The 16,501-nt window shown below is 43.7% G+C and overlaps 1 protein-coding gene across 3 annotated transcripts in view; it reads right to left on the bottom strand.

Annotated features, from left to right (window-relative positions):
- Window positions 1–544: 544 nt before the first annotated feature.
- The window catches only part of LOC133345821 (collagen alpha-3(VI) chain-like), a 98,249-nt gene continuing 82,292 nt past the window's right edge, over window positions 545–16,501 (bottom strand). Inside the window, exons 34-41 of one of the 3 annotated variants that reach the window (XM_061556832.1) lie at window positions 16,428–16,500; window positions 15,107–15,138; window positions 14,306–14,581; window positions 10,362–10,631; window positions 6,820–7,089; window positions 3,178–3,228; window positions 2,706–2,882; window positions 545–2,106 (exon numbers count right to left, since the gene is read on the bottom strand). In XM_061556832.1, coding sequence (XP_061412816.1) covers window positions 2,039–2,106; window positions 2,706–2,882; window positions 3,178–3,228; window positions 6,820–7,089; window positions 10,362–10,631; window positions 14,306–14,581; window positions 15,107–15,138; window positions 16,428–16,500 — 1,217 coding nt within the window. In that variant the 3' untranslated portion in view covers window positions 545–2,038. The remainder of the gene's footprint in view (window positions 2,107–2,705; window positions 2,883–3,177; window positions 3,229–6,819; window positions 7,090–10,361; window positions 10,632–14,305; window positions 14,582–15,106; window positions 15,139–16,427; window position 16,501) is intronic. The other 2 variants (XM_061556833.1, XM_061556834.1) reach the window with 2 other exon arrangements.

Genomic DNA, 16,501 nt, shown 5'->3' with positions numbered 1-16,501 from the left:
GTTGCAGAGGTTCGCGGTTCAAATCCGGCAGGCCACCACGGTTACGACTACGGTGTAGCTCTACAGTGGACGTCAAAGATCCTGTGACATCATGGTTATAACTTCGGTACACCTTAAATGTAAAATACTGCTTCACAGTGGACGTCAATCATCGCGTGACGTCATTCGATGTCAAATTTGAAAATTACCTGCAAAGCACTCAATTGGGATGACACACAGCAACATTGCCCCCCATTGTGAACCTCCTGTAGAGCAGTGTTTTTCATTTCAAGGCCCGCGGGCCACTGGCGGCCCCAGTGGCCTTTAGTGTGGCTCCCGACAATACACAATTTGAAAACATCCCACCATCGTGCTGTCAAACCCCAATGGTTACAAATGTGTGGCGGCCCTCACAGTGATGATGTCTTATCGGTGAAAGTGACCCCCCCGATCTGAAAATTATTGGACACTGGCTGTAGGCTGTGTTTGTGAAGCACAGCAGTCTACCTTCTTCATTGCCTTGTACTTTAAGAACGGCGCAAAATACCAAATGTACTAAATGAGCTCGTTGCGAATTTTTTCAATATTTATTTCATTAAGCTAATATAAAAAAACAACTTTTTGATATAAATGCAATGCAATTTTTTTCCCTCAAGTACAGTGGACAAATACAACTTGTAACATACGTGGGAATACAGTGGTACATTCAAATCTTACCCAATTTTGTTGAACAGGGCAAAACTGAGCGAGTGTTACGCCAGCCAACAATATAAACCATTGGTATATTTATTTTGCTATGCTGAGTAGCAAGAGATGCTGACAGAAACGGGGGAAATGCTGGCACCAAGAGGAATTACGTGAAATATTCCTCTCAGGAAATAACTCAGTAAATGTGCACTGAGAGATTGTCTGTATTACCGATATGCAGCACATTTAGACATCTTAGCAGGATACATGCAGGTAAGGGACACGAGAGATATGCTCTTAAATGTGTACTTTAGTCGGTTGTTTACTACAGTCCCCCCACAACTCACAGAAACCGCTAATTTGTCAGCGTTCGCAAAGTGGTTTCATTCTGGAGTGCTTGTCCGTATGAGAATGACTCCAAAAAGTATGAGGATTTTTAAAAGTTGTATCGTTTCTTTCACGGTTAATTTATACTCTTGCTTAAACACCCTTACTACCCTGTCGCTTGCATTTTGGATCAAAATGCAAGTGACATGATGAGTTTCCTGAACAGATTCCATCGATTTCAATCTCCTGCACCCTGAAGGAAGCTCTTTGTCGTTGTCGTGTCTCAGGAACTTGATAAATACACTTTTCAGTTCGTAAATAAATGTAATGGCATTGCAGTGTTTTTGATAATAACAGAGACTAGTTTATCTCATGAGTGCTTCTGTGACAAACAGTCTGGATATTGCAAAATGTATGGCTAAACAAAAAAAACATTGTAATTGGCATTGGCCCAAATATCACGATGCTGCAAAATGCACATGAAATTTACTGAATTGGGATTACACGGAGCGAGATCATCCCTGATGCAAACAATCTGGCAGGGGCTCCTCTTGAAGAAAGAGTCTCAAGACTCAGTCTTTCCCGGTAATCATGATGAAACTAGTTAACTTAGTTTCATTTTTTTAAACACCTACTAATTTTAGGTACATCCCACGTATGCCAATTTTTTAAAAACAGCACAATAAAAATGGACAGTGTACACAGATACAATGAAGACCATGTGGGCAGTTCCTAATTTGTATTGTGCTCATGTAAAGTCGTTATTTAAAATGTAAAATAGCACCAGAGTCCAACACGTAGTCATAAAACGTGAGAGTCCAAGACAACTGATATGCTAGTCTCTGAATGTGTAAATAACTGGAAAATTAGAAAGATTGAAACTTTCAAAAAATAATGTAATTCTTAAGAATTATAGCACCTATATCTTTGGTTAATCAGTGGGGAAACGTTGAGCCGAGATACCAACAGCAGGTACAGAAACAATTTGATATCACAAACGTGTAACATTTTGTGTTCACTGCGATGCAGGTTATTAGAACACTTTTCAGCTGTGCTTTACAAGAGCGGCTTGTGGTCCCATGTCACCGCGGAGTGTCCCTGCTCCCACGAGACCTGGAAATAACACGGACAGGTTGATATGTATATATGTATGTTGAACTTCTTTTGCATGGTATGTAGACAACCAGCTCATCGGAGATTCGGGGGGAAGGACAACAAACTAAACACAAAAAGCAGTTCTAAAGAAATTAGTTTTCAATCTAGATTTAAAAGTGCATAGCTCCAGTGGCTTCCTAATATCGGAAGAGCGTTCCAGACGGCAGCAGAAGCGCATCTGAAAGCACGCGATGCAGTGACCATCTTTGTTCCGATCGTTAGCCAAAAGCCGCTGCTGCGAGGATGATCGGAGTTTGCATGATGATGGTTTATGCTCGTTGACGAGATCAGCAAGGTGTTGTGGTTAAATTGTGACAAGCACTTTGTGTGTAATAACATGCAATGAGGTTCACTCGTCCACAATACAGATGGTAGCACAGTCGGCAACACTCAATTGACCAAATATGCCTCATGTCAAACTTGGGTGGCACTCATGCAACTCCGCCAGGCCCCAACTGTTGACCTTCCATCGTTTCAGTTTTACCCGATATGTGGAGACTGTACAATGAGTATTGTTTGAGTAGAGGTGTGGATTGAGGTGTCTGTGGGGAACCCACCGGTGGTAAGGCATACAGACTCGCATTCCACGTGCGAGTCGAAGCGGTTGGCGTTGCCCGTGCAGCCACGGTACACAAACTGCATACAGCTTCTCTGTGTCTGGTCGTAATGCCACTTCACTGAGTAGTCATAGCAGCTGCCTTTGTCCAATGGAAGTGAGCAGATATCTGAATGCACTGAAAAAGACAACATTTCATGAGCCTATGTAAAATGTTACATACCTTTTAAATGTGTTGGCTTTAAATGTTGTGAAGGCAAATTGAAAGCAGATGCAGGCTGCATCTACTTTACATCAGGACTCACACTTTTAGAACTACAGCGTTATAACCAATGGGTTTATAGTGAGATGTTTACTTCAGATTTTAATCCCGTGATATCCATCCAGCATTTATTATTGAAATGTATTATGGTTTAAATACGAACTAATTTTAAACGGGAGTCAAGTTTTTGGAAATTTACAAAAATGCATACCTGCACTGGGTGGAAAGTCATTTTGCTGTACTTGGGCAGATCCAGCACTCTCTGCAATAAAATAACTAGACTTATACGGCATTCAACGCTGCATGAGAGCACATTTTGCAGAGATTCTCAAAAATAAACTTTGCAGACGAAACTATGACCATGGCAAGCCTCATATGGAACGTCAGAGCTTCTGGCTGTATGCAGTCATCTTAAAAACCAATGTCTCTATCAGTCGTAAAGCATTCACTGTATTTGGTTATAAAAACGGCGTTTGACAACAGAATAGTTATCCATATTTTCACAGTAATAAAAGTAGAAATGTTCAGCTCTTTGTCAATCCACTGCTGGATGTATGTTGAACTTCTTTTGCACCATATGTCGCCAAGCGTGCTAATCGGAGGTGCGGGAGAGTGACAACAAACTAAACACAAAAATCAGTTCTAAAAGAAATGAGTTTTCAATCCATATTTAAAAGTGCATAGCTCCAGTGGCTTCTTAATATCGGAAGATAATTCCAGACGTGCCGCAGAAGCGCATCTCATGAAGACCTCCCTAACACATCATCGGTCATGGAAGGGGGACGTAGACTTCAGGAGTTGTTCAAGAAGAAGGCAAAGACTAAACCCAAAGTCTTCTACGGCCGGGCTTGCGGATGAATTTGAGAATGGCATACAGCATAACAAACGACGCCCAGATTACCGTATCACTAAGCGGACGCAAGGTGGCACTGAGCGCCACGGTGGTGGTATCACAACAATCACGCCAAGAGTGATTGCTGTGCATGCAGGACAGTGAAAAAATTTATCCTGGACTGCAAGTGTGACTATTACCAGAATATGCACAACCGTCTCCCCGCACACTGCCTCTATTGAGTCGGACGTCTGCTCATCTGGCACCACACCCAGCCTAGACCATTTCTGAGGATGCTGCAACACTGCAAGAAGTGTGGCAGGCCAACAAAAAACTGGGCAATGAACGCATGCCAGCATCGCATCTCTCCAACTACTCAAGTGTGCAGGACAGCCAGAAAGTTTTGCTTTCCAGAATCTTTTCTTGAGCGTGCGGAAGTCAGCGCTTGTGCCAGCTAACTTTAAGCAAGGCACCATCCACCTTTCTGTGACAGGGAAAGGAACAAAGGTCAATTTGCGTGAGATACCGACTGAATTGCGACTGTCAATTCCAAGGTTCCCTGCGTCCTGTTGGCCAACATGAAAGCGTTTCTTCAGCAGCGTTGCTGCCCACAGCGGTCAGAGTTCACAAAGCGTTTATCGACTTTAAATGCATTTCCCGCCTTGCCTCTTGTCGCCGAGTTGCATCGAGAGTTCAACAACCCCCCCTTCAAGTGGCATACATTGACATGACGGCGGGAATTGAACTTCCGTTGCCAGGGCAGCACTGTGGAAGGCCCCAAGAGCCACTGGAACACCACCAGCTGCTTCGGATCTCTCGCCTGGCACGACCTCATGTGTTCAAATCGGTAACAGTCTGCTCATTTATCCACTTTTGTCCGGGGTCCATCGAGGTTGCATCATCGCCCTGGCCCTTTTCTGCCCAGCCGTCGACCGGATCGTGTCAAGATGTACCAGCACCTTTGGTAATGCAGTCAATAGACAGCCTGTTCACCGGCTTCGACTACGCTAAAGGTGCGGCGGTCTTCTCGATGCAAGGCCTGAGCACTTGGCCGGGCCCTCCACTACGGCTCTCACACACACGTCCCGAGCAGAACAGGCGAAACCACAAAAACCATCGTGGCGCTACCGCACCATCTGCTGTTTCTCTGTCAGTGGCCAAGGCGGTCGAAGCCACATCCACATTTTGATGGTGATTATATCGCTCTTGTAAATAACATGCCGGAGAACTCTCCGGGTCACGTTGACCCCCCGCTACGCATCACGTCAAGGCGCAGAGCAAGAGCAGCAGGCGGCGACTGGAAGCATGTCCAATTTACCTGCCTCTTCACACCTGGCCACGCCACATAGAGACGGAAACGGGCCCCCTATGACCCAGTAGGCAGAGAGCTGAGAGTGGCCGGCCAGGCCGGAGGGCGTGACGACCCTCTGCCGGTCAAGTGTGGTAGCAGTAAGGGGTCAAGTCGTATGCTGCTGTGCCTCTCTTCGGTTTCTCGACATGAGGCTGCATAGCTGCTTATCCTCTTAACTTCAACATCACTTCCTTGTGATCTAACTTCGGGGAAAGCCTCTCCCATGGTGCTTCAATAATAGACACCTTAATCCAGTCTTCAGAGCGCGGTCTTCAGTTGTTGAAGGAAATATATTTGCTATTTTAGATCTCCCCATCGCTCACAGCTGAAGTGAAACTCGGTGTGAGCAGGATGCTTTCTATCCTGGAGATGAGAACTGGGTTCATCCCCAAATTAATAATACATTCTGGCTTCGGTTTCTGAAATGTATGTTGAATATATCGTGATTATATTTTCAGAAACATTTTTAAGTGAAAATGTTGCACATCTTCACCCTGGGTAGATCAGCTGCAGTACATTTTGTCGCAGGGATACATCTATCATCCTTTGAGAATGAGAATATTTTAATTGAGCCAGTTTTATAACATTTTCGATAATAAATGTACTTCAACTTAGACTATTGGCAGTTATGGAACAATTATTCCCCCGGATCTTTCTACTACGCAGGTGCAGACTTGTTTATGCATAATCTTCTTCCGATTGAAAATTGGTATAAAGCATGGCATTTTATTTGGAGTGCACGTGGTCATCTATAAGAGGAAAGAGACACTGTTTTCAACAGCGTAAAGTTATTTTAAAAGAAGCCAAACCCGGTCAATGTTTATGTAACTTCCATTGGAGCACATCAGCTTAGGAGCTCTGTTATCCAAAAGGTGTTGTTGGTATTTAACATTGTTCTATTTTGTTGACATTTTCATTCACATTTTACTTGTAATCGCACATTTAAGTGCCAAATGAACAACTATTTAAATCGCTTCAACCACCACGCGATTTACAAAATGATTTGCTCTTCCACCTAACAGTGAAATAATCTAGATCACACTACCGATTGAATGCCTTCCATGTTGGTCATAGGGGGTTGTTTAATATTTCATGAATGTGTAATTTTACAGATAGACTTTAATTTACAACATTTCTATATTAACTTTGAAAAACCAAAGTGTTGGAGAGATCAGAGGGTCGCTGATGACAATGAAAAGATATTGTTATACTGGAGATGTGCATTTTAACATCACGTGTGTTTCAGCAAAGTATTTTCAACATATATTATGTCAAAATACAAACATACATATTGCAGTGGTGCACTGACCATACATACAACATAACTCAAATAGGTAGTGGGACGAGCTCCCCGGGAAATTCTTCAAACAATGCGGAGTTGTGACCGTATTTAGGGACATTTGAGGCCATAACTAACTGACTACTGTATTTGTAAAGCGACTAGTCGAATTAGCAACGTTCTGCTAATTTATTGCCACACTCAAAACATTACCTCCCGATGGTCACAACGTGGCAAAAATATAACGAGGCACGTCCCACTACCTAAAAATCCGGGATTCTTGCGAGCACAGTTCAACGCCAATACTAAAGTCGAAAAATGTATTCTGCTTTATACAAGGCGGTTAACGTTTCATGGTCAACATTTGTACGGCAAGATCCGCAAGTAGTACCTGTCTGGGCATGTATCCAGATGGGCCTGCTTTCTGCGTGCCCATAGACAGCAGTTACTCCCACATAATAGGACGTGTCGGAAACCAGAGTATGAAAAGTGTGTGCCTCATGCTTGGCATCCTTTTCCACGCTCCGCGTCTCGCCATCGGGGAGCTTTTGAATGTACACATTGTACGCGGAGGGATGAACATTCCGGGGAGGGGACCAGCGGACAGTGACACTCTCCTCCCCTACAGCATGCAAGACCACCGACCCTGGTGGAGATACCCCTGCAAAGCACATAACATCCGCACGGGCATGCTGTCCATTCCAAGTACATGCTGGACCATCCATGTGCTACCATGGACAAAAGCATTGTGTCCGAGACAATGCAAGACATCTCGTCAAGGCACGCATGCAAGCAGTGTTTCTCCACATCAATCTTAGCAGGTCATTGATGGATTCTGTGCTTTGTGAAAAGCATTGTAACGAGTGCTTGCGATTGATAATGAGTCATCAAAGTCTAAAGATTATGCATTTAATATTGTGCGAGAAATTGGGATATATGGTATCTTACGATGAGCTGTATTAAGTAAAACACTACTCCTGATGACAACGTAGGATTAGTATGAAACAAGCATGTGAACCAAATTAATTTCCAAGTGCAGGTTAAACGACCAACTGTTACTCAAAAAGAGTCAACAGTATTCAATGCGGTATAGATTGTTTTACATTGAAAGTGGTTATATGAATTTATTTCCGTCTTAATTGCTAGAAAAATAAAAAATTAAACGCAATCCAAACATACAGCAGCCTAATCACATTTAATTACATCGATAGCTGTTAGTTTCAATATTCGTCAGCCATAATCATTCCACTGCTGGATCTCACCCCCTCATGGCTCTGCTATGTACCTGCTGTCCCTTCTATGTACCTGCTGTGTCCCTGTTATATACCATTCCATCAAATAATCCGTTGTGAGCACTCCATCCATGTCGCGGCCTCACTCTCAGATGCCCTCTCTCCTTTGGCTGCCACTCCGTCATCCTCCGATTTAATGGCAAATTGCCCCTTCTAGTGACACGTCCTGCCCAAGGCTCCACTTAAGTTTCTTCACAGGTTGAATTACGTCATTACCCTGTGTATGTCCTCCATTCCATGTCCCTCTTTCTGTCCCTCACTGTAATTCCAATCATGCATCTAGCTGATCCTCCAGGCATTTGAAAATGTTGCTTAGAGTTGGCTTAAATCCGCTGTGCGCCAACCCAGATTTTTTTTTATGTTAATCTTCGTTTTGCGAATTAGCCGGGTTTATTTGTAAAGTTCAAGTCAAGCTGATGTGTACTTTCACCAATTGGGCTCTTGCATTACCACGTCTGAGATTAATTTTTAAAGGTACTCATTATTTCCATCTCCGTGCTGGATGTGAACTCCAATGGATATGCTCACCTCTCTCACTTGTCACTCCAATACCAAATGTATCAATCACCCTCCTCTGTAAGTTTGTGTGCCTTCTATCGTAATGCAAGACTGAGCTTACGATGGAGCAACGCCTCTGTAACTCCAAGCTGATAAATGTAACCGAGCGCTTCTGGTCTGTATGTATGTGGTTGGACTCTGCACTTCAATGCTGTGAAATGTTTACTTGTTTCATGATAACATTGTAAGTTCAACACTTACCACATAATTACTGTAATAGCCTTTACTGAAAGATGCAATCCTGTCATAGAAATTAAGGGCTTTGCTACTGTCAATGTTAATAATGGTCAAAGTTTTGCAAACAAAAAAAAATTGAAAACCCAAAATTTACGTTCGTTGAAAGGAATTCGGAGAAAATAATTTTTGTAAGGGTTCCATATAACGACTATGTATGTACGTCTAACTTCTTTCGCACCGTACCTAGCCAACCATGCTAACCAGAGGTGCTGTAACATAATATACATAAATCATATGTACTGGGATTTATATTTTCATGGCCAAACAAGCTTCAGAAATATGTATGTTTATAGACTAGATTCTCCAGGCCGTGCGCTGGCAATCACGCAGAAGTGCACATGAGCGGATAAGGCAAGTGAGACGCCACAACCGGTGCTCTGAAGCTGGGATATCTGACAAGCCAGAGACCAAATTTCGATTTAAAGCTTTCGTGACTGCAGGGATTCATATTCTTGTTTTTTTTCGGTAAAGTCACGTAGAAGGGAAATAATAATAATAAAACTATAAAATTCTCACGACGTTTCGATTGCAACACAAGCAATCATCATCAGGTGTGAAAACCACAGCAAGAACATTTTTACATCTGATGATGATTGCTTGTGTTGCAATCGAAACGTCTTCAGAATTTTATTCTTTCATTTTTATTATTTTATTACTTCCCTTCTACGTGCCTTTACTGAAAGAACCAAAAATATGAAGCCAGAGACCATTTAAGATTGATTTGGGTGTCTCCACATCTTCCATCATCCCTGTTCTTGTAGACCTCCTGTTGCCAGCCACACCTAAGCATGGTCGTGCTGCCAGGTTGTGGAAAAAAAAGCCCTCAACATTTCTGTAGTTTTCCAGAAAGTGTGTTTTTTCTAATTACACTTAGAAAATGTTGTTACCGCTGCTCCTTCCAGTAGTATTGCCGCGGCAGTGATTTTCTTTCTAGGTTACGAGAGGTACATCTAAAGTGATGAGCTTTTTATATGATTAAATAAACAAACTGAGGTTCATGAAACACTGTGGCCTCTCTTGCAACGGCGACCTTTGGGGGGATGGGGGGGGGGTTACATCGTAATTTAAGCGCACGGGAATATTTTTTAAAACATAAATTAAATAAATTAGACGGCAATATTTTAATAGAACATTTGAATACCAGTCAACCACTTAGGGGATCAGATGTGGGGAGAAATTACACGAGTGGATGCCAGCATTGTGCAGTGCAAACAGGCGTTTGGATAATTTGTGGATTGTAACATCTGTCGAGACTTTGTGAGACTGGAATTGGCAGCTTGAAGAGGCTGATATATATTTATTTGTTCATAGCTTAGGCGACGTGGTAGATTTATGCCAGAAAATCATACGAGCCTACGTGTACATATTCTTGTTTTTTTCGGCAAAGTCACGTAGAAGGGAAAAATAAAATAATAAAAATAAAACAATAAAATTCTCACGTTTCGCTTGCAACAAAAGCAATCATCATCGGGTGTGAAACCCACAGCAAGAACATTTTTGAAAAAAGTGGCGGTTTTGAAACATTTTTCAAACATTTTCTTGCTGTGGTTTTCACACCTGATGATGATTGCTTGTGTTGCAATCGAAACGTCGTGATAATTTTTTTGATTTATTTTTATTATTTTATTATTTCCCTTCTACGTGACTTTACCGAAAGAACCAAGAATATGAATCCCTGCAGTCACGAAAGCTTTAAATCGAAAACCTACGTGTACAATTGATTAAACAGGCTTGTATGCAATTATCAAAGTGCTATTTAAAATTCTTGAATCCTTTTAATGAATTCTGCACAGTCGATACCCCCGCAGTGTCGACAAGTCATTATGGGGAGTCCCCGCTCGCATACCTGTCTGTGCATGCACGCCGACCGGCTGGCTCTCTGAATGGCCGCTCAGCGCCGTCACTGCCACGAAATACACAGTGCCGCGCTCCAGGCCATCAAACGTGTGCACCTCACGCTCGGCATCCAAGCTCACGCTCCACGTCTCGCCATCGGGGAGCTTCTGAATGTACACGTTGTACGAGGAGGGACGAGCATTCCGCGGTGGGGACCAGCGGACAGTGACACTCTTTTCCCCGACGGCATGCAAGACCACCGCCTCGGGCGGAGACATCCCTGCGAAGGACATAACATCCGCACAAGCATGCTGGCCAATCTGCAAACGCAGACGACGACGGCCCCGTGTAAGCGCAGCAGCAGGGGCTTATCGTTGTAGATTTGCAACATTGTTTAGAAACCTCACCGTGTGCTGATCTTTCAGTGTAATGATAATCCTAATGTACGAATCAATAATGTGTTAAGCAGAAAGTAAGCTGAGCAAAGAATAAGAGCAATGACGCAATCTTGAAAAGCATCAACGAAACAACAATGACAATGGATGCCATCAGAAGGCGAGAGAAGAGCTGGATTGGACATTGGTGAAAGATGTTACAGAGGGAGGAATGGGAGGGAGCAGTGCGAGAGGGGAGGCCAAGGATCGGGATGCTAGAGGAGCTGAAGGATGGGGCGTTTGCGGGAATGAAGAGGAGGGCAGAGAACGGTCAAGTATGGACACGATAGCAGCCAAAGAACCTGCCGCTAAGGTACGGCGCCACAAGAAAGAGTTTCAGGTATTTTTTTATGAAACCCATGTCATAGCAATGTTATAGATTGACGTTTCATTGCCCATTTTTACTTTACATAGCAACTACGAGGCATACAGGATTGCCTATTCCAAGAATACAAATATGTGTTATGCTTATAAATGTATTTTCATTAGCAATAGTATTGTATGGGAGTCAAACTATAAGGGCCAAGAAACATCCTAAAATGTCTGCAGTCGGCAAGCACATCACAACAGTGAACCGCACTACTTAATGTGTTACTGCCACTGGCTCCTCTAAACTCAGCAAAGGACAAGGCGCTCCTCCGCACTCCCTTAAGAGTGATTTGCCATAGGCCAATCGTGTTGTACTTGTTCACTGAGCTATAGCCTGAGCCAAGAGGAAAACCAACCCTTTGTGATAAGGTCAGGCTCCAGTATAGCAGTGATCACCGCTCGGGAGAGTGAGCATGGTTGGCGCAAAAGGAGATTTGGTGGTGCAGGGCCCACATCGGCACTCCGCTAGCGCTGGCACTGTTTCGGATTATTTTGTACATTGGTGACCGAATGGACTCTCGACTGGTTGTGCTGAACATGGGTGTCCGCACGCTGAATACGGCATCCCATGTACGTGTGTATGTTGGACTTCTTTTGCACCGTACATAGCTAACCGTGCTAATTGGAGGTGTGGGGGTATTAACCCCCTGAGCCACCAGGATATTGCGAAGCACAACACCACTCTATTCTATGCTTATAAACAGTCTGCTATTGCTTGAGCATGGGTCAGATTTACATCTTGACGAACCATCTGAAATGCATCGCTTTGTTGAATTTCTTTAATGTGGAGTGAGAAGATAACAAGGTTTCCTAGATATGCAATGGAAAAAATACCGTTTGCCATAAGGTAATTTAGGCCCTTACGACTCTTCAAAATTCAGAATCCACGTTTTTTCTCATGTGTACTACATTATTCTTCCTCACGAATTATCTATTGTGAAATCCATCTACATTTTTTGTCAGAATCCACGGCGAACTAGCGAATATGCCAAATTCTCTCAGAATGCACTCAATGTGGTTTAGTTAAATGTCAACAGCATGTTTTCCATTTTTCGTCAACCGCGCTGCCAACGTTTTATAAGATATAACTTTCAGAAATATGGCAACCGCCAACCTAAGGCAACAAAAACCTTAAGTCTGGTAGATAGCCATTGCATCGTTCCTGCCACCCGCTCTTCTCAAGGATAACGAGACCCTGTGCCAGTAAACATGCTGCTCTCGGAGTACACTGACTCATGTGAGTCTAGCTATCTGTTGTATTAACAAGAGGTTAGGCCTTGTCCCAGACAGTAGAGCGCACATGTCGTTTCCCATAACAGTGGCAGAAAGTGGTAATGTTTTTTTTACATATGTACACAGACAGCATGGAAAATAAGTTGTCTCCAATTTCCTAATTTGTTGCCACTGACAACAGCTCCCAACAGACAATAATAAGGCATTCCAAGTGCATAGCAGTGAAAGGCCAATATAAAATGAATATAGAATACTAAATGTATATGCCAGACACACATCAGCAACCATGTTCCATGTACTGCTGGATGAAGACCGCTGCAAGGTGTCACCACGTGTCATGCTCTCGTAGTGTAACGATCAATCGAGTTCCTGCACCCGAGCGGATTTTATCGCTCCGTCACAATGGTAGACGGAGACAGAGTGTTGTTTTGGCTGCCACTTGGACTCTAACCTAAACCAAACCTTGATCCTTAGAGGCTCAGGATAAAGGTTTGGCTGCTCTTGTGGCCACACCTGAACTCTTCTACAGTTAATTGTGGATGGACATGGAAAGCCTTCCCCACTAGCTCCAGTTCCACAACATTTGAGATATAATTCACTGTGGGCCCCCAAGGGCTGTGTTTAATTTGCACGCATTGCCTGTGAAGACCAGGGTGCCTGCGATCGAAGTTCTTCATATGTGCCTGGGTATCCTACTCGGTCACAGGAGGAATCCTGGTCCGCCGCCTCCAAAGATAAAGCAACGTCTCAAACATTTTGCCCACCCACCCAGCCACGCAGCATCACCTCGACTCAAAAGTCCATCCAACTAGCTGGACATTCTGTACGAGGCATCTAACAGTTCACCCCCACTCGCGAAAGTCTTGAATTGTCCCAATCAATTGCTGCACTGGGCGGCAGGGTGGTGCGGTGGTAACACTAGCGGCCTCACAGCACACAGGGCCTGGGTTTGATTTCTGACTCGAGCGCCTTGCTGTGTGGAGTTAGTGTGTTCTCCACACTGATCTGTATAGGTTCCTTGGCCAAACATCCCAATTCTGAAAATCACTTGGAAATTACTAAATTGGGATTACACAGCAGCACCCCCCCCCCCCTACTGTGAACACTTGGCAGCACCCTCCTGGAAAATAGTCCTAAGACTCAGTGAGGCTTTCTTGGGTAACACAAAGTATAATAATACAAATGAAATAAATCTATTCTCTTAGTCCCATTCTTTCAACATCTTTTGCATGTTGTTTATTCTTTCTGGTTTGTACATTTATGTAATATTCACATATCATTTGCACAAAGATTCCCTGTATAGCCTTAACAGACCTTTGTGAAGACTAGAGGAGGCCAAGGACTGGTTCAGATAATCGTCACTGGTGTTGGTGGCCATGAGCACCAAGTTCGTAGCGCAGCGCGCTAACCGCTGAGACACATACACACGCACACTATTTGCATGCGCAATGGAGTGCTGTATATATTAAAACTGCTTTTTGCTCTTGATTTGAAGCTTTCGTGACTGCAGGAATCCATACTCTTTGGTTCTTTACACACGCACACTATTTGCATGCGCAATGGAGTGCTGTATATATTAAAACTGCTTTTTGCTCTTGATTTGAAGCTTTCGTGACTGCAGGAATCCATGCTCTTTGGTTCTTTCGCTAAAGTCACGTACGTGTACGTACTGCTTTTTGTGTTTAGTCTGTTGTCTTTTTCCCGCACCTCTGATTAGCATGGTTGGCTACGTATATGGTGCGAAAGAAGTTCAACATTTATACATACAAAATGGATGTGAAAATCTATTTTGACGGGGTGAAACCGACGCATCGTTACATGCCAAAGATCCACCGTCAGAAACCAGACACGCTGTCACATTCCCTTTGGGTGTGTGCGAGCGAGCGAGTGAATGGTGGTGGTGATGTGTCCGCCATACGTGTGGCCTGGCTCGCCATGTATCTCTCGATGTGCTGCCTTTGCCGGATGGAGTTGACAATGACCGTGTACTCGTGGCCACACTCCAGGTCTGACACCAGCATCTCGGTGGCCACGGTGCGCTGCTTCAGGATGGGCTTCCGTGTGTCCACGTCGATCACCACCACCTCGTACTCTGACGCGCCAGTGGCCGCCATCCACGACACTACGAAGCTCTTCTCCGTGATGTTCTTTGTCGTGATCTGCTGAACGGAGTTTTCCCTCCCAGGAGTGCCCTCTGTGGTGGTAAAGACGTGCATGCCAACGACGCTCGCCGGGTGAATTACCGTGAATCGCGTGAGAAATATCACCCGCATATTCTTTCTTAAACTTTACAACAGATTAACGTCTGCCATTACAGGAATATTTAAGCAATATGTTACAAAGAAATGCCACAAATTTCTTACCAAAGTAAAGTTATTGCATATAAGTAATCTAAAACCTCGTATCTATCGTCATTAACATCAGCAACAATCAACCCAGTGCTGGAGGAAGTCCTCTCCAAGCCATACAAATGGCGTGAATACCAAATGTACTAAATTATTACAATTATTTTCCTATAATGACAGGATGTTTAACTCTTAAGGCGTGCTACATCACAACCTGCATCCTCTGCCATCTTATGAAAATGGGATTTTATTGTTTGAAATACTCAAAATAAAATTTAGGTGCACTTTTATATACCGTAACTCAAAATGAAAATACAGTATCGTGGGTAGAATTATAGAATTTAAGGAAAGGTTTAAAAACTATATCACCGTACCTGATATGGTCACTGTAATATCCGGATAGCTGCTGCACACACACAAAAAAAATCCAGGTTTAGAGTGTAAAATATTACTTCCATGTTCCAGTTATTGGCATTGAGTATTTAACCATGATAATAATACAAACATTTGCGAGGTGCATTTCATATGTAGATCCCAATGTGCCCCATGTATGGAAATCAGGAAATAAACAGAACCTGCAGTGTAAATGGGCACCACTCGGGCGTAAAGGTCAGTTTAAAGAAGTGAGTTTTCAAGACAGACTTAAATACATCTCTGATTGTCTCATTAGCAAAGGCAAAGCGTTGTTCCAAAGCTTGGGAGCTGCACTGGAAAAAGCCCCATCACCCCAGTAACAGAGCCGTAACGTCGGAGTACTTAGAAGAAGGTGATCCGATAATCTCAGGGACCTCGTTGTTGTAGAAATAGAAGAACAAGCCCCCAAACAACCGTGATGCAGTTGGCGCCAGTGACTCCACACTCGCGTAGGCAGAGATTATCTCCATAGTGGGCCCTGAGCTCTGAGTTCATGGCAGGGACCCGGTCTCTACTGAGGACAACCACTGTTCATTTCCCATTAAGTGGAACTCATTTGATTAGCCCTGACTGAATTATAGGTCAAGTCAACTGCTGGGTGAGGTTATAAATATAAACCGTGACCTTCAAATTGTGAGTTATGCACTGTCACGATAGCATCAACCAGCCGGAAGTAGCATTTGTAAGCATTATTCTACACGTTAGTTTTTGGCTGTATGAAAACAATCGCTAATCGCCTGATAGTTCCAATTTGGGAGTCTCACGTAACTAACCTACATTCTTTGTGAATATCTTATGTAATTTAAACAAACTGCATTGTCAGCATTTCAACATTTCTCTCTCTGGCTTGTCAGGTGCAAGGGTTAGCTTTAGCCAGCGGCCTGGCCCAGCGACCTGGCCCAGCGACCTGGCCCAGTGGTAGTGCATTTGCCACTGGTTGCAGAGGTCCGTGGTGAGAATCCAGTTGGCCATCCTGGTTAATACTGCGGGTGTGCTAAACGGGATACACCATGCGCCATCTGCTTCACAGTGGACGTTAAAGATCCTCCGACGTCATTTGAAACGAGGAGGCCGTCGTGTGCTGGCGTCATGGCCAAATTCGAAATTTACCCAACAAAAAAAATCCTCAATTGGGAACACACTTGGAAACTGTCACCCTTCTCTGTGAAACTACCACGTTGCTGCAACATGGCAGCGCTTTGCTTCGCGATGGCCTTGCATGATAAGAATGGCGTTAATACCAAATGCACGCAATAGTTATTCAAACTTATCAGGGCTCACTTGTCAGCTTGAGACTTGTAAAGCTCCGCGCACTTCTTTTGTGTTTCTTCATCTGGATATTTGATGACATTTCC

This window comes from Lethenteron reissneri, chromosome 23 (genome assembly GCF_015708825.2).
Source record: "Lethenteron reissneri isolate LAM-NWPU_2019-01 chromosome 23, ASM1570882v1, whole genome shotgun sequence".
NCBI lineage: Eukaryota > Metazoa > Chordata > Hyperoartia > Petromyzontiformes > Petromyzontidae > Lethenteron > Lethenteron reissneri.
Note: the sequence above shows the minus strand (reverse complement) of the source record. Positions and strands in the feature narration are given on the sequence as shown.